This window comes from Vipera berus, assembly GCF_964194415.1.
Source record: "Vipera berus genome assembly, chromosome: 2".
In the NCBI taxonomy this organism is placed as follows: domain Eukaryota; kingdom Metazoa; phylum Chordata; class Lepidosauria; order Squamata; family Viperidae; genus Vipera; species Vipera berus.
Genome location: NC_138203.1, coordinates 72,487,077 through 72,505,978, shown reverse-complemented (window position 1 = coordinate 72,505,978; position 18,902 = coordinate 72,487,077). Strand labels below are relative to the sequence as shown.

General features: G+C 38.9%; 1 protein-coding gene and 1 long non-coding RNA gene across 3 annotated transcripts in view; one reads left to right on the top strand and one right to left on the bottom strand.

The window, feature by feature from the left end:
* LOC308662252 overlaps nt 1-18,156 on the top strand; it is a 28,904-nt gene extending 10,748 nt beyond the window's left edge. The window contains exon 3 of the long non-coding RNA XR_014025141.1: nt 18,032-18,156. This is a non-coding gene — a long non-coding RNA (uncharacterized lncRNA). The remainder of the gene's footprint in view (nt 1-18,031) is intronic.
* On the bottom strand, nt 1,848-11,427 carry LOC308661495 (uncharacterized protein). 2 transcript variants are annotated; one of them, XM_081316435.1, is made up of 5 exons: nt 11,167-11,427; nt 8,429-8,530; nt 7,998-8,054; nt 6,183-6,333; nt 1,848-5,876 (listed from the first exon to the last, which is right to left on the bottom strand). In XM_081316435.1, the coding sequence occupies exon 5, from the start codon at nt 5,237-5,239 to the stop codon at nt 3,854-3,856; it is 1,386 nt and encodes a 461-aa protein (XP_081172561.1). In that variant the 5' UTR covers nt 5,240-5,876; nt 6,183-6,333; nt 7,998-8,054; nt 8,429-8,530; nt 11,167-11,427; the 3' UTR covers nt 1,848-3,853. The 2 variants fall into 2 exon arrangements, with proteins under 2 accessions (XP_081172561.1, XP_081172562.1); XM_081316436.1 differs by lacking the exons at nt 7,998-8,054; nt 8,429-8,530; nt 11,167-11,427 and having other exon boundaries at nt 6,183-6,347.
* Nucleotides 18,157-18,902: the final 746 nt, after the last annotated feature.

Genomic DNA, 18,902 nt, shown 5'->3' with positions numbered 1-18,902 from the left:
AAGTATTGCAGGAACACATGTTTTGCTATACACAGGTTTATTCCCTTTGTGTGTATTGGAACACAACAAAAAAGGGAGGAAAAAAAGCAAATTGGACATAATGCCAAACAAAACTCCAAAAATGGGCCAGACAAAATTATTGGCACACTTTCAAAATTGTGGGTAAACAAGATTGTTTCAAGCATGTGATGCTCCTTTAAACTCACCTGGGGCAAGTAACAGGTGTGGACAATATAAAAATCAAACCTGAAAGCAGATAAAAAGGAGAGAAGTTCACTTAGTCTTTTCATTGTGTGTCTGTGTGTGCCACGCTAAGCATGGACAACAGAAAGAGAAGAGAACTGTCTGAGGACTTGAGAACCAAAATTGTGGACAAATATCAACAATCTCAAGGTTACAAGTCCATCTCCAGAGATCTAGATTTGCTTTTGTCCACAGTGCACAACATTATCAAGAAGTTTGCAACCCATGCCACTGTAGCGAATCTCCCTGGTCGTGGACAGAAGAGAAAAATTGATGAAAGGTTGCAACGCAGGATAGTCCGGATGGTGGAAAAGCAGACCCAAACAAGTTCCAAAGGAATGCAAGCTGTCCTGCAGGCTCAGGGAGCATCAGTGTCAGCGCGAACTATCCGTCGACATTTAAATGAAATGAAACGCTATGGCAGGAGACCCAGGAGGACCACACTGCTGACACAGAGACATAAAAAAGCAAGATTACAGTTTGCCAAAATGTACTTGAGTAAGCCAAAATCCTTCTGGGAAAATGTCTTGTGGACAGATGAGACCAAGATAGAGCTTTTTGGTAAAGCACATCATTCTACTGTTTACCGAAAATTAAATGAGGCCTACAAAGAAAAGAACACAGTACCTACAGTGAAATATGGTGGAGGTTATTTTGCTGCCTCTGGCACTGGGTGCCTTGAATGTGTGCAAGGCATCATGAAATCTGAGGATTACCAAAGGATTTTGGGTCGCACTGTAGAGCCCAGTGTCAGAAAGCTGGGTTTGCATCCGAGATCTTGGGTCTTCCAGGACAATGACCCCAAACATACGTCAAAAAGCACCCAGAAATGGATGGCAAGAAAGCGCTGGAGAGTTCTGAAGTGGCCAGCAATGAGTCCAGATCTGAATCCCATTGAACACCTGTGGAGAGATCTTAAAATTGCTGTTGGGAAAAGGCGCCCTTCCAATAAGAGAGACCTGGAGCAATTTGCAAAGGAAGAGTGGTCCAAAATTCCGGGTGAGAGGTGTAAGAAGCTTATTGATGGTTATAGGAAGCAACTGATTTCAGTTATTTTTTCCAAAGGGTGTGCAACCAAATATTAAGTTAAGGGTGCCAATAATTTTGTCCGGCCCATTTTTGGAGTTTTGTTTGACATTATGTCCAATTTGCTTTTTTTCCTCCCTTTTTTGTTGTGTTCCAATACACACAAAGGGAATAAACCTGTGCATAGCAAAACATGTGTTCCTGCAATACTTTTCTGTGAGAAATACTTGATTTTCTGGAAAAATTTCTGGGGTGCCAACAATTTCCGCCATGACTGTATATATACATTGTCAAGGCGTGTTTTTTGCAAAGAACTATAAATGTGATTGTTCTGTGTTTGGAATACAATGCTCTTTTTCAAATCAGTCTTTTTCAGTAATGAATTATAAATACGTAAACTACAATCAAGGTTATTTGTATATGGATTTTTAGTGTTATTGATCAAAAACGTAGAGCTGCTGTGGAATCCCAGAAAAACATTTTGATCTGAAATTTTAAATGTGTTTTTACTGTACCAATAAAGAATTGAAATGAGGTGCTCTCTGAGCTTGTTTTCTTGCAGATGTTTCATTACCTAAACTAGTTATCATCATCACATCATCTTTTTATTGTCCAATTTTATTTTATTCAAAAGATTAGAACATAAAATCTAAAAGAAAAAAATAAACAGACAAAACTAGACAAAAATATACAAAAGTGAATTAAAAAAGTAAAGGATAAAAATAATATGTATAATATGTAACAGGTCAATTGGGTTGCAAATAGATGTACAAGCTTCTAAATTTTAGACCTGCTTTGCAAGAGGGTAAACTATTATTGTTACAATAGATTTGTCAAGTGTTCAACTGGGGGGATGTATATAAAATAAAAAATAGGTTAAACAACAGTGAAGTTAAAGTTCAAAGCATTATTTTAAGTCTGTTGTTGTAATTTACTGGTAGAATATCTAGTTTCTTATTTACCACAAATCACCCTGATCATTATCTTTGAGTCCAGGGTCAAATACCTTTGATTGGTTCGCATTTCTTTAGATTTTTAATTGGGAACTTTCCCAACAATTTGATCTCATTTCCAAAGTTCATAAGTCTCTGTTGTATCTCTGCAATGTATGTTGTTGAATAATCCTTTTTGAGAACACATTTCTCTTGTCAAGAAAGTCTAGTCCAACGGCTCCCAACCTTTTCTATACCACACACCCCTAGAACGCTTCTGATATATTCTTGCACCCCTTACAAAACTTCAAAATAACGGCAATGAATTATGCATATACATTATAATTTTGAAAAACCAAGTTTTCGTACCCCCAGTTGGGAACCCCTGGTCTAGCCCATCCTTCATCTTATCGATTGTCTCATAATTTCTTATATTCATATTCCTTTCAATCTTTTCTGCCAGATCTGTATTTTTCAAACCAAACATTTTCTTCTTGACATCTAACAGCAACAGATCAGATTCCAATTCCTCTGATTGCAAATTGAATCCAACTGTTATTTCCTGTTTTCGGATATCATCTTGAGGTTGCACAACTGTTTACTGTAACACTTGTGGAATTTTAAATGTCGAGCTGAAAATTTAAAAATGAAATGGTATTGCCCCAACTTAAACATCAGCCAGATTCAAATCTGCTTTTAAGCAGAAGTAATTTCAGAGACTTATTAGAGGGAGAAACCATTTTGATTTTCCAAGGCATTATTGTAATTTGTCATTATAAAATTCAATTGCTTATTATTATAGCAGGTATGTTCATCTCAATATAGTGAAAGCAATTTGAACAATTACATTTCTCTAAAGCCATAGATTTCAATAGTGAGGACTCCCCTCAGTCAAGGAATTTCAGCTGGTGGGGTCTAGTAGACTCTTTTCTGCTGTGGCCCATCCTTTTGGAGAAACTTGCTGCTGGAGGCGAGCTATGCGCCCACCCTTTTGGCCTTCTTCAAGAACCTTAAAATTTGCCTCTGCCAGTTGACTTGGGGCCCCAATGGAGGCACTCCATGCTGGAGGTGGCTGCTGGAGTGATAGAGGAGATTCCATCACCATACTGTTGTATTCTTGGTGTACAGTTTCTTATCTGTGTCCTGTTATTTTATGAACTTATAATAAGTCACCCAAAGTTGCTATGGAAAGGGAGATGAGTGGCATACAAATTAATTAATAAATAAATAAATTCCTGACAACTCTTTTGGACCTCATCTCTCTAAATATATGCTCAATGTTTTTGGCTTGGCTCATCTAGAAAGCCAGTCAGGATTAGCAGTTGGATGGTGGACCACCTGGGACTGGAGAATCATCCAAGAAGGCCATACCAAACCACTTCTATTCTCTGTCTATAAAAAAGTGGGTTTTTCATGGATATGCCATAGAAGTCCTGAAGAATCCAGCCTGCCTTAAAAAGACTATTTTTAGTCCGACATTTAGATCCAAGATGCTAATACCGTAACTGTAAGGGTCAGTTTGGTTTAGTGACTAAAGGCAGCAAGCTAGAAACAAGGAGACGGTGAATTCTAGTTCCACCTTAGGCAGTTTTTTTTAGGATTTACATGCAACAGTTATCCCTCTGCAAACAGAACTGCATACGAGATCATGTTCACTTCAAATTAGGTTGCCTCATACGATCAACCACACTGGATGCTGCACTTCGTTGAGCAGAATAATTAACACCAGTCTGGCGATTTTGAGTGTACTGGGTAACCCAGGCATCAACAATATTCCTTTTTGATATAGTCCTATTTCTCAATCCCTGGTATTGTTGAAGAGACTTAACTCCTCCTGCCAAAATTTGAAGTTGAATGGCAGCGTAAAGAATGTTTGGAAATTGTGTATTTGCATTTTGTCCTTGCTGGGCAGGGTTAAAAGCATAAGTCCATCCAATCCAATGGGAATTGTTAACAGTATCTCCAAATGCAGCTGCTGCCGCCATCTCATCTTTTCCTGTATCTCTCTTTATATGTTCATTTAACTCTGTCCAGGGAAAATCTTCATATGCTCTAACTGCTTGATTAACAGTTACTATTCCAGTCAACATTCTGTTTCTTGTTTGTTCAACCAAAGTCCCAAGTATCACTGAGATTTTAGCAACTTCTGTTTTAAGATTAGTAAACGTATCTTCAAAGTTTTGTTCAATGGTCTGCCTATCCCAGATGGCACGAAGGCAATAGAAACCCTCAATCACAGTATCTTGATCTACTTCAATATTCTGAGATCCTGTCTCTTGACGGATTTGTTTAAGAGTTTTGTTCAGTCTAGCTGGAGTAATATTTCCCCCACTGGTTATTATTAATACAGCTGTGGTCAAATTTTCCAAGATTTTTTCTCTGAATCCATTTCCCTGGGGTGACATTACCATAACCCGAGCCACTAGTTCAAAAGACCACAAAGGATTATCTTGAAGAATAGCCGTATTGTCAGTTCCATCAGCAAGGTTCACATTAAAAAGCCCTCCAAACAACCACGGATGAATTTCCCCAGCTACAGGGGCAGGTTTGGCTGTCGCAGGTGCACTCTGAGGACGATTGTTTTGTGAGCGCACAGGATTGCTGGCATCAAAAACTTGTCCCATCCAACCATCAAATCGTTCAGCATTGAAAACAAAATTGCCCTGAGCATTAGGCACAATCAGGGCTGCATCTGGACCAAATATGAATGAACTCTGTTCAAGTTGAGTATCGTTTCTTAAGATGGCTGGGTCAACTGGTGCAGCAAATATTGATCTAACTAAATTTTCCAAATCCAAATCACTGAAACGAAATTCTGGAGCAATTTGAAGATGGGATCCAATGGTGTTCAAGCTGGCAATAGCAGCTATATGAGAATTGTTCCGAATCACTCTTTCTCTGTTGAGTTTTTTTTCAATAACAACTGATAGAATCCCACAAGTCATGAAAGCACCAGCAGCCTGAGTGACAACTTTATGCCACTGACTACACCTTCTGGGAAGAAATGCTTCTAGTTCTGGTAACTTAAACGGTTTCATTTTTGTGACTTAAATAATCCAGCAGCAAACTTTTAAAACATTTTGTGTTTGCTTTCCCACCCAGTCAGGCCAACATTTTCAAGGAAGTTCACGCCACGCATAAATTAGTTCTTGTCAAATGAAAAGGCAAATTCTGAAAATACATGTGCTAACCCCTAGTTTCAATGATTATATAAATAGCATTCTTTTCACACAGAATTTGGGTAAGAGACTGGGTCAAAAACAAATTGCTTATTTGTAAAATACAATAGCAAATGTAAAGACAAGGCAACTGCTAGAACAATTTCTGCTGCAAACCACTCCCGCTGTGCTTATTTTTGCATTTTAAAAGTTCTAGTGGGCTTTTCTCCAAGCAAGCTGTGACTGCAGTAACAGCTCAAGCCTATTTGGCATACAAGCTGCATTGCTGAAAATACACATTTGGTATCTGTTTTTCACTGCATTTGTCATCCTATCCTTTTGACTGCTGTCCATGCTTCCATCATCTTCAAATGATCAGAGCAAGCCCTCAACTACTTTGGAAGTTACAATAAAAACAGGTTTAAAAGGTGAAACAGATGATCAGGCCAGGAAGAACAGTGGCAACACCTAGCCAGCTTCTTAGCTAAGTGCCAGGATGATGCAAAGCTGAACATTGCTGGATGAGAGAAAAGGAAGAAAGAGACAGGTCAGATTAGAAGGTGAAAACAACTTTTAAGCAGAAATGTCAACAATAAGAAATAATTAATCATGTTCCAACTACAGACTTGATGACTATTCAGAGAAAAATGGAAAATTAAAAGCCTCCCAATGGAGGACTAAAGCTGCCGGGGTTATAATATCTATGGCATATTAAATATTAAGGCACTTTTCAGGCACCAGATCATATACCATACTTAACGTCTATACCTTCCCCATTCCTCCCACACCAAAAAGAGGCTTTGCAATTTATCTTGGTTCTTACACTCTACTGGAGTTCTTATTTTGTGAAGTGAAAGTTCAGTCCCAAAATTCTGTATTTCTGCTAATATCTTTTTCATGCCCATTCAATTTTAACCAGTCACAGCACTGATGCACAAAAGAGAGGTATTGTCATGCTCCGGTAATTCCAAAATCTGCAGTTATTAAAAATGGAGATGGAGACAGAAGAAGAGAAGAAAAAGTGGCTGGAATTCTGAACAGAAACTATTTCTCCCTGCTGCAATTTAGTAGCAGAACCTCCGACTTGTTTGGATGTTTTTTTGTTATTATCAATTGATTTTAAAATGTAGCATTAGATTTAGATTTTATTAGATTTATATACCGCCCTTTCCTGAAGGACTCAGGGCGGTTTACAGGGCATTTTAAAATCATATCAATATAAAATACAAAGTTAAAATTAGTACTTTAAAGCGTGCAATTTGCATTTATTTAATATCTCAAACTTAAAGACTCTGTACAAGATAATTTTTAAACATTTTAATTAGGGAAACAAAATAAACATGTATTTATAAGTAAAATTAAATTATATGATTTCAAGCAGTCAGCTTGGTATAATGGTTAAGACGCCATGTTAGAAAACAGGAGCCTGTGAGTTCTAGTCCTGCCTTTTCTCTTAGGGCCAGTCCATCTTTCTCAGCACCAAAAAGCAGACAATGACAAACCACTTCTGAAATCTTGTCAAGAAAACTGCAGGGACCTGTCCAGGTAGTTGCCAGGACTCAACACTGACTCAAAAGCACAAACAAAAAACAAGTAATTACCAAATGCCAGCTAGAAGATTTTGAAAGAAGACAATTTCAAGATTAGTAGTAATTCCTAATATATGCTAGATTCAAGATTTGTCCAAATTGGCAAAATGGCATATGAAAAAAGTAATATATAATATTGATAGTATATCTAGTCTCTGACATAAAAAAATATACTGCTTTGGAAGCTGTTTCAAAAAAATAGGCTTACAATTTATATTGGATTCAGCCAAACATAAATGGGAAAGGGGCAGGGGCAGGGGCTCCTTGGTAATCTCTGAGCTTGGTTGTTTTCTTGCAGAAATTTCATTATCCAAACTATTTAGATCATCAGTCCTAGTAAGGAATGAGGTTTGCTCCCAATTTATATTCTATTGACTTGTGTTGGTAGGAGTGTTCTTGGAGATTTTTTGGCTGGGCTGTTTACTGTTAGCTAGTTACTTCTTGACTGTCTGATATTAATTTTGGTATTAGTATTCTAGATGTTGATTGCTTGTGGGAAGCAATTTTGGTCTTTTTGTTCCTTTGGGGTGGTTGATTGTCTCTTTTGCACAGTATGTAAATATTTATGTCTATATGCCTATTAATGGCCAATTTGTCAGAGAGGCAGGCTTCCAAGACTTCTTTAACATTTTTGGACTTGACTTGGTCTAGAGTGGCCAGTTTTTCAGTTGAAAAACTATGATGTAAGTCTCTTCATGTGTTGTGAGATTAAAGAGTTTTCATCATGTCTTCTGACTGCTAGGTGGTGTTCATGGATGCATTCTGCTATTTTAGGTAATGAAACGTCTCTGCAAGAAAACAACCAAGCTCAGAGAACACCAAGGACCCCTCATTGCAACCCTGATCTACAAATATTCTCCTTTATAATTGGAAAGGGGCAGACAGATCCCGAATCACAAAAGTGGCTTGTCTACATGACTCAGATTGAACTGGGAGACTGAATTAAGTATTTGATTGTTTGGAGCCCTACAAAAACAGCTACACTTTCCAATTTTGTTTAAAACGTTAGTATGGAAAGAATATGAAGAAAGGTGGAGTCAAACAATTACCTTATCTTCTCACTTATAAGCAATGTTCATCAAGAGTGTTTTACAAGAGACCTTTGCCTATAACGTATGGAGAACATAGAAAAATGGAATTTACTCGTTCATAGAACTCATATTACTGAAAAGTGCACTGGTTGTCAATTGATTTTTAGGTGGAATTCAAGATGCTGGTTGTTAATTTTAAAGACCTTAATGTATCAGGGCCTAGGTTATCTGTGAGATTAGTTTCTCCTGATAATATCTGTCCAACCTACAATATCTAGCAGAGTACATATCCCCTCTATCAGAGACTGCCAACAAGAGAGACCATGGAAACATGTCTTAAATTAGTGCCCTCCTCCTGAAATAATATCTCCAGGCATTCAAATTCCCCCCTCCTAATCAGAAGATGGGACTATTTTTTCATGCTAGTAAATGGGAAGTACAAATCTTACTTCAAATTAGATTCCAAGTCAAAATGAGCAGTTTTAACCCAAGCGGACCATATTTTGAAGGTTGAAATCAATCCTCTGAATCACTAGTGGACAGTGTAGTACCTAAAAGTGAAAAAAGTAAGATATTTGTTCAGCACATAAAGAATTTCAGCACTACTGTTTTCATTCTCCAATCTCTCCAAAAACTATTTGAAATCTATGTCCATCTTATCTCAGCAGATCCGCAAACACTAAGCATTTGCTGAGATCAAAACAGGTACTTCCACAGGACAGGACCAGTTTGAAAGCAAAGAGCTGAATCAATTTATTTTGACAGCTGTGATGCATTTGAAACACAGTAAAATTATTTTTCCTTTGAAAAGTTTGTGAAGGGTCGCATCCTCCTTATGCAGAAATGCCATCACATCATAGTTCTGCAAGCATAAGTATTAGTCCTTTCAAAGTAAAAAAAACTTGCACTAAACTTTAGACATTTTCTTTCTTTACTTTTTTATAATATAAAATACAAAAATATTAGAAAAGATAGTGGAGGGGAAGAATTCAGAAAAGGGAAAAAGAAAAGGCATTGACTTCCAACTCCCTTTGGTGCAGTAAAATAACGTAAGATAGTAATATCAGACCTCAGCTTTGTAACTTTACATAGTAGTATAGATTAGCCATTTCTAAAACCTTAGACATTTTCAGGTTATACTTCACATAAACAGATTAATATTACACCCTGCTTTTCCCAGCAATCTATATTTGAAACTTATTTTACAATAAATCTTAAGTTTGTCTCAGAAAATAAAAAGGCAGATCTAACTTTATATGATTTCAAGCAGTCTACTCCGCGAGCTGCATTGGCTTCCGGTTGCCCTCCGGGTGAAATTCAAGGTGCTGGTTATTACCTATAAAGCCCTACATGGCCTGGGTCCGGGCTATTTGAGGGAACACCTGCTGCCGGCATCAAACGCCCTTCGCCCAGTGCGCTCCCACAGGGAGGGTCTGCTCAGGGTGCCGCCGGTGAGAGATTGCCGGCGGGTGACACCCAGGGATAGGGCCTTCTCAGTGGGAGCGCCTGCCCTCTGGAACCAGCTGCCGGTGGAGCTGAGGACTGCCCCCGACCTCCGATCATTCCGCCGGGGCCTGAAGACCTGGCTCTTTGAGCTCTCGGGCCCAGGCTGAGGAGAAATTTTTAATTGGGGTTTTAAGTATACAGGGTCAATTTAATATTTTTAATTTGGTTTTTTTTAACTTTTGTATGGTGGATTTTTTAATTTCCTGTAAACCGCCCTGAGTCCTCAGGGAATAGGGCGGTATATAAATGTAACTAAATAAATAAATAAATAAATAATTATAGCAATTATATTTTATGCGGTATTTCTCCATACTTCACCAAGTAACTCCTATTGTCATATCTAAGTAGATTTATTTATTTCGTCAGTATTATTTTTGAAAGGATTTTTACAGCCTTTTATGACTTTTTGATTTATTTATTTTTTGTGAGCTGCCCAGGAATATGATATATGAGATGGGCAGTCATAGAAGACTTATAAATAGGCTTTTACAATAGCATACATGATGGCAAGTTATAAAAGCTTATGGGGCTGATAGCTGATTATCAATACGTATGCAAATGTCATAGCTTATTCCAAAAGCTCATTATCATTGCTACAACTTTATATAACAAGATTAACTGAAATCCAGGTAAACAGCTGTTAGACAAAAAAAGAACTCCATTAGCAAACATCATAGTAAGATGGGAAGACAACAAATTTAGGGTGGGGATTCTGTTTGTTTGGGAGTGGTTTATTGCTGGCCTGTTCCTTTCAGAAACTGAGAAAAGCGTATCAAGCATATCACATTTTAGTGATTTACCCAAGAGCCCCAAATGCCCTGTTATTATTTAAATGTCCATCATTAAACAGAGATTTCAGAAAAAATATAGGCGTTTAAAGGAAACAGGTGCAAGTGATAAGAGGATGGGAGAGGGGTAGGCTTCCCACTGGCTTTGCAGCAGTTCTGATATCAACCTCCACCCATTAACAGATATTTATTTAAGTGGCCTATCAAGTGTTGTTGTTGTTAGCTGCGAAGTCGTGTCCGACCCATCGCGACCCTATGGACAACATTCCTCCAGGAGTGTACCAAGTAATTAATTGCTGCCGTTTTTTCCTCTGAGCATATTCTATCAGGCAGTGAGGGGAAAAAAAATACAAATTGGCTCTCCAGCTAATTTATTGTCTGAAAGTGTAAAAATCATCCTTCTAACTTGCAGCAGTAATAGCTCGTGCCCGTTTTACGCAAGCCAGCTCTCTGAGGAGTATTTTACTGGGAAAGAAAATATTTGTCTTCCTTTTCCTGTTTAAATATCCTTTTCCATTCTGAGCCGAGGATTGTAGTAACAGCTTTGTTTCAGTTTTGAAGCATAATTACCCTAAGTCAGGGGTAGGCAACCTCGGCTCTTTTATGACTCATGGACTTCAACTCCCAGAATTCCTGAGCCAGCCAAGCTGGCTCAGGAATTCTGGGAGTTGAAGTCCATGAGTCATAAAAGAGCCGAGGTTGCCTACCCCTGCCCTAAGTCAAATAGCTGCATTTTCTGTTTTGGGGCTTGGTAAATCCTGGCTTCAATTTCTCCCTAAAGTTATGGGTCTATCTACTCCTTTGGAAAGTATTATTTCCTCTCCCCGTCGAAGGCAGGGAGAAAAGAGGAGAGTCCCGAGATGCAACGACCCACGTTGATCGCCGCTCCCAACCTGTCGTCTGGGCCCTCCTCGCTTTTTTTTTCCCCAGCCGATTCCGGAGCGTCGGCTTTTCTGCAACACCCCTGCAGAGCAGGCTAGACCAGGGGTAGGCAACCTCGGCTCTTTTATGACTCATGGACTTCAACTCCCAGAATTCCTGAGTCAGCTATGCTGACTCAGGAATTCTGGGAGTTGAAGTCTATGAGTCATAAAAGAGCCGAGGTTGCCTACCCCTGCGCTAGAGACTCTCCAGAGAAGGCAAGAAACGGCCTCGGCCTCACGCATGGCCCACGTGACGCACTTTTTTTTTTTTTTTTGCCGCGGAGCAGAAGCCGGTCCGGAAGCTTCTTACGGTTTCCGCCCCAGCCCTCTTCGCCCCGCCCCCGTGGCAAATTGAGTTCTTCCTGCGGGGGCGGGGCTTACCCGATGCTGGAGGTGACGGCGAAAAAGCCGGTTGCTTTTTTGAAAAGAAAAAAAATGGCGGCCCGGAGCGCGGTACGGGTTTCCCCTGCCTTCTCTGTAGGCTTCTAAAGAGATTTTATTTTTTTGTTGCTCGAATACTTTTTAATATGTGTATTTATTACGCTTATATGCCGCCCATTCACCTAAAGGCGACTCTTACATCCAAGTAAAAGCAACCGGGATAAAACAATAACGTATTAAAATAACACACATTATCATTAAAATTCACTTAGAGGTTTACAAAATTGGCAGGGAAGGGAGCGAGATAACACAGGAGGTAGAGGTGGGGCCTTGAGTCCGTTTTACATTCTGTCCTGGGATCTTTTTTCTAAAAAGATGGTTTTTCTTTTTGAGCCCGGATGACATAATGCCAGCGTCTCGATAGCATTTTGTGACTTAATTTTCTTCAACGTGATTTGGTCTAGTTGTGGCAACGTACCAGGCTGGAAACCTGGAGATGATGAAGCTTTAGTCCTGCTTCAAGCATGAAAGCCAGCTGGGTGACTAGGCCAGTCACATTCTCAGCCCAGCCCACCTCACAAGGTTGTTGAGATGGGGAAAACAGGAGAAGGAAGGAGTATTGTGTGTGTTCAACACCTTGAGTTATTTGTAAAAAATAATAAAGGTAAAGGTTCCCCCGCACATGCATGCTAGTCGTTTCCGACTCTAGGGGCCGGTGCTCATCTCCGTTTCAAAGCCGAAGAGCCAGCGCTTGTCCGAGGACGTCTCCATGGTCATGTGGCCGGCATGACTAGACGCCAAAGGTGCACGGAACGCTGTTACCTTCCCACCGGAGTGGTCCCTATTTTTCTACTTGCATTTTTACGTGCTTTCGAACTGCTAGGTTGGCAGAAGCTGGGACGAGTAACAGGCGCTCACTCTGTTACGCGGCACTCGGGATTCGACCCGCCAAACTGCCAACCTTCTGACTGACAAGCTCAGCGTCCTAACCCAATGAGCCACCGCATCCCTAAAAAATAATAAAGGGGGACATAAATAAGTATCCTTTGATTTGTCTTCCAAGAACGACTTCTCTGGACAGTAGCATTCATAGCGCACTCTCTTCCCGACTGGAAAGTTTGATAGAACTTCTACATGAAATTACATAAGTATTTATCACTTAACTCTACTGTTTCTGGCATGAGCTAGTTTCTAGGGCTGGATCCTGAGGCCAGATGCCAAGTGAAAGAGGCCATCTTGTGGAAACTGCAGAAGGTTCTCATACATTATCCCACTAAATCCTAATCACCCAAAAGTTTCCAGACAAAGTGTATAGAACTCTCATTTTTGAAGGTTATTGATGACCTTAACATAACAGAATAACAGTTGGAAAGGACCTTGGAGGTCTTCTAGTCCAACCCCCTGCTTAAGACTAATCTCTCTTGCTTCTCGGATTCATCAGCTCAGTAGTAGCTCTTACCTGGTGCTCTTCAAGTATATCAGTACCGGAAGGCTGCAGGTCCCTCACTCCAGTCATTCTGTAACTAAGCTTCCATAAGTATTGTAAGAGGAAAAGTCTCCATCGTGGTTCCTCCAAGCGGGGAATAAACATGGCAACTGCTTTGGGAAGAAGGTTGCAGTTTATTGCAGAGGAAAGCCAGACAGAAAGATAGATCCAACAGAAAAAAATGACTGACCACGTGTGGGTAGTGAGTTTTTATACCCCCTGGACTCTATTGTTTGGAGTTATTTCCTGTTTCAAGCTTTGTATTTCCTTTGTCAGGTATTCTGTCCTGAGCCTAAGTGTGCCCCTCTAGGATTCTTGATGGTTGTAGGTATGTCCTATTATGTCCCCTGCTTCCCTGGGGCTGTGGCTGATGTTGACTCTAGAGATCTTTCTTCCTAATCCCAGGTTCCTGACAAGATTATTACGTCTGCATTCCTGCAGACTTGGTTTGTGCTTGGGACAGAGAGACTTGGGGGCAGGGTTGGTTTCTGCTTTTAAAATCCTTTAGGGAAATATATTCTGCCCTTTTAATATTTTCTTCTCTGGGGAGCTGACTTCCCACAGTATAATCAAAACACTTACACATCAGTGTCCCATTTACTTTGTCTTTCCTTCTACTTCATCTGTATCCCCCTTTAATCCTTGCTGGATTAGAAACCTCTTTTCCATGCTGTTCCAAATATTGAGAATAATGACCGATTTTGTAATTAATTAATCTAGCAGGACTGACAGGCAAAATAAATTACACATGCGCACACACACACAATTGCAATTTATCAGATTTTATTTAATTCTATTCTGCATTGCTTATATATTGAACAATTCTTACTGAAAGTCTCAAGGATTCCTGCATCAACTTTGTTTGAAAGACATACATATTTTGTTGTTTGAAAACAAATATTTTACAGAATTCAGCCACGACAGAATTATATAGTGTGCTTTGGTACAAATACCGGCCCTCCCTATAGAGAAGATTTTTGGATTAATATTCACAACAAATCTGATCATGTGTTTCATCTTACAATTTGTAGTTTTCTTTTCCAAGCATTGTGGACAATAATAATGAAATTATTTTGTTACCACACAATGACAAGGAATATTCTATGCTTCTTAACAACAGAATAAGAGTTCTGCCAGAGATGAAATAGGGAAGGAAGGCTATTGTTGATTATTTCTTTGGAAATGAAGAACTATGTAGCTTTAAGAATAGATTCTTTCTTCTATTCTTAAGAAACAGAATACACTACCAAGGTCGTTTTTTTTTAGAATAGCACCACCTTAAAATTGCAGAATGTCTATACATAGTGTGAATGGTACATTGTATACTATTTTGATTAAAGTGTTAAGACCCATAAGGTACTTCACTACTTACATAATAATTACTTCTTTCATAGAGGTCTTGACATTCGAAATAAAAATAGGAAAAATATATGTGGTAAGTTAACCTTCATTTTTTGTAATAACCTTCAGCTAAATCCAGTGAAATACAAAAGTTATTTTTTGAATGAAAATTATAAACTTTTATTTGTATTTAACATAAAAGCATTAGCCTATAGTGGCTGGTGCCATTGGAAGTCATAGAGCCAAGAAGCCATGACCAATGATAACAGAATCAACCTCCAATTTTATTCTCGTCTTACCTAGCAACATCATTAATAATTGTCAAGTGCAGCAATAACATTCCTTAAGCTACCTGAGAAAAATCTCCACTTTGCTTCAATAATTTTACATTCTCTATTAGATTCTCTATTAAGGATTCTCTGTTAGGGGGAAATGAGCTTTTTTTAATCATTATTTTTAGCCCTTCCTGTCTTCTAATTAGGCCATGTGGAAAGCCAGATTGTAGAGTATTTTGATTAAAATTAGGGCTGCATCAAAAATGTCTAATCTGATGGGAAATTCCCCCTCCTCATCCCACTCATAGGTACCATCTCCTGAACAAGTGGATGACTTACTCTCTTCTTGGTCTTCTGGCACCTGGATTCATTACAATCCTGCTTGATGTTGGTATATAACACTGAATGATTGCTTCCTGATCTTTCCTTCATCTCTGTGTGAAAACCCCAAGCCAAAGCAGCCTTAGAGGGAAGGGGTTTCCAAATCTCAGTCATAGAGGAGGGATAACACTTGTTACCATGAGAAGGAAACTGAAATTTTAAAAATGAGAAATGATAATGTTCATCAATTTCCCTGTACCTATGAAAATCTGACTTTGACAGAAAAAGCTAACAGAAACCCCATTAGGTCATTCCCTTATTAGAGAATAATCGCATTTTCTACTATAGTTTCACATCCATTGTCATGACGATATAAAGCCTGTTCTCACTGCTATTATAGTGGCCCAATGAAGGTTGGATGATATAAGTAATTATAAGTTACTTAAAGCGAGGAAAAGCTTCTTTTAGAAGAAAATCACTAAGCTAGGAAGTTCATTTTTGTTCTGGAATTCTACTATTCTCTATTCAGGAAGGATATCTGATTCTACACCCTTTGTTTCTGCTGGGTACACTTGGTCAGCTTTATCTTCTCATAAAGCACAAAAGATAGGACCCTAAAGGAAGACTCTGTGTATGTGTGTTTTTCCACCCCTTCTTTGTATTTGCATTTCACTTTTAATAAATAAAAGGTATCCCTCACCTCTGCTGCAAATTTACTCTTTGCAGTTAAGAACATAGTTCTTCACCAAGCAAACACAATCTCCTTCAATTATTCTGTAGTTTAACTTCTTACCATGAATATCTGCAGTAAAGAAAGAGATGTTCTCCAAAGCAGCATTACCCTTTTCTGCCCCTTGAATCCTCCAGTAAAATAAAATCCATACTACATCGCTTAGTGCACCAGAGTGTAGCCTTAGTAAAAAAAATTCTAAGTAAGGAGCAGCTGGTTCTTGAACAGGAATCAAAGCTAAAGCTAGTTATAGCAGCATCAAAATAATTAGCTAGGCCAAACTACAACCATTTACACTGGACATGTAAATTGTAAATCTAGCTCATTGACCACAGCAAAGCATTTTGCTGCTCTTTTGAGTCTGCAATTGGTGAATATTTTCAACAAGGACGTATTGGCTAAGCCTTTTCTTCCTTCCTCTGTTGCTCCTCTTTTTTTGGGACTTTTACATGGAAAGAAGTTAACACTGCCCTTCATCTGTATCTTTGAAAGGAGAAAGCACCTTGTTGCCTAAAACTGTATATGGGGTGGTACCTGAACAAGAGGGAAGGATTAACTTTGAGGGTTAACACCTCACCCTTGGCTGTATTAGAGAGAAGCTAAGAAAAATCAAGTGACTCTCATTTCACCTCCTCTCCATGACAAGAAAGAGCAAAGCAGAATGTTCCTCACTGGGTGTAAAATGGAAGTTTTGCAAAAAGCTGAAAATTATGTCATTCACAAAGCAGATGAGCAACAGTAAAATGATGTTAAAATCACCCAATTCTTGCCCTCACCCCCCCCACTGGAGGGAACTGACATTTGTAAGCATTTTCATGGGACTCTCTGCTTGAGCATAAGACTTGCTTCTTTTTATGATTGTTGTCACTTCTCAGGATTTAATCTTTATTGATTGGGAGATAAGTCACAGTTTAGAGATGTTAAAGGTAAAGGTAAAGGTTCCCCCGCACATGTGTGCTAGTCGTTTCCGACTCTAGGGGCCGGTGCTCATCTCCGTTTCAAAGCCGAAGAGCCAGCGCTTGTCCAAGGACGTCTCCGTGGTCATGTGGCCGGCATGACTAGATGCCAAAGGCGCACGGAACGCTGTTACCTTCCCACCATAGTGGTCCCTATTTTTCTACTTGCATTTTTACGTGCTTTCGAACTGCTAGGTTGGCAGAAGCTGGGACGAGTAACAGGCGCTCACTCTGCTACGCGGCACTCGGGATTCGACCCGCCAAACTGCCGACCTTCTGATCGACAAGCTCAGCGTCCTAACCCACTGAGCCACCGCGTCCCTTTTTTAGAGATGTTAGGCTGATCCATTCTTATTTCATTTTAATGATTTATGGATATGTGGGGTTAGAGTGCTCTCTTAGCTTGGTTGTTTTCTTGCAGACATTTCATTACCCAATTAGGTAACATCATCAATTCTAAAAGAGTTGCTTTATTTAACATGTCCAGTAGGTATCTGATCAGGAGAGCCGTGAGTTACTACAGATGCAAGAGAAGCAAACTGGGGATCAGCAATGGCATCAGCAAATATCACTCCAGTGTTTTTTGCTGACTCATGGGTGGTTGGACAGCATTTAAACTCAGCAGTAGGAAAAGACTAAGGGACATTACTGTAATAGGAAATATAAATAAAGGAGGTGATTGACTGTTACAGATTAAGGAACACTGCTTCCCCATAGATCAATCTGTATTGAGACATCCTGGCAACATTTTGTGTGTTGTAGTTCCATTACATTGCTTAATCTCCTCTCAGACCATAAGACACAGGTTTAAGACTTCTTTGTTTCTTTGAAGAAGATAATTAAGATCCTTTTACTTAGTACATACCATCTGCTTATCTGGAAGGAACAATCCGTGTGCTTATGTGACCTTCCCAAAGTAGAAGATTCTACCCAATATTTATAATGGTGTCTGTAAAAATTTTGTTGGAATTTTTAAGGAAAGTACTCAGTTTAGGGGAAAGCCAGAAGAAATGGGCCTTATGGTAGTTGTTTTATACAACCCAAAGTATAATTAACAAGGTGTCTACTGAAATTTTGGCTTGGCAATAAAGCTAAGAGCAAATACCCAATTATCTGAAGATGGAATTATTAGATGCTTATTTAATTTATAAACTTAACTTTAACTTTGTTTTTGTCTGGACGCTGACTATTGTTTGCTCTGTGTAAACATTTTATTTGCAATGACTAATAGTTTCTTCAGAATAAACAATACCACAACAAACTAGTACCACAATTAATAGCTGAACAGTATAAGATAGCATTTCTCCAGGATTTATAGAAATATTTCTTTTTATTTACATTTCAGAAATTCCTGAAGCAGAAGAACTGAATAGCAGTGCTGCAAATGCTGTTTTGTTAATGAAGCACCTGTCTGTGTTTTTCCCTTTTCACATTTTAAGAAGGTTGCAGTTTATTTGCATATGTTTCTCATCTATCAGTGCATCAGTAAGTTTCCCATCGACATCTGAAAAAGGCAAATGAATGAAAACCCTACTTTTTTCCTTTTAAAGCACATTACTGGCTGTTCCATTACATTAAAAAAAACTCTCACATATAGACAATAGAATAAATGCTGATTTCAGCAGATGGTAACTCACAGTTGTCTACCCTGGAATGTATTTATTAAGTGTTTGGCATGTACTATTTCAAGTGTCCTCCATATGTAGTCAGAATTAACATTTATTATTGAAAACCCTCATATGGAAGCATTTAACTAGGATTTTTGTCATCTTGATCATGTAGGACAGCAAAGGTAGTTTGAGGCATTTATCATCCTCATCACTTCTTTCTCACATTATCTGGGTATGAGCAGTTTTATTTGATAATTCAATGTTTATAAAAACACTCTGGATCCACATGTAAAAGACTGGAATCCTGCAAAGCAATCAGCCAGTTCACAGAACCCAAGTGAGTTGAGTAGATCTCGGTGGATTTCAATATGTACTTAAGTGATATGAAGTAAAATGAATGCAGGGGGAAAGTAGCAAGTCCTGGTGGGTGACAATAATATAGCAATCTCACAAGAAACAACTTGGTCTTTTTGGTTGACCTTTGATATGGAATCTAGTAATCTCTTTTTTTTCTTAGTTTTTCTATGAGAATTTATCATAGTGGCTTTTTTGGAAAAATTGATCTCTTGCCGCAAATCCAAGGGATGGGCTTATATGCCGTAGAGT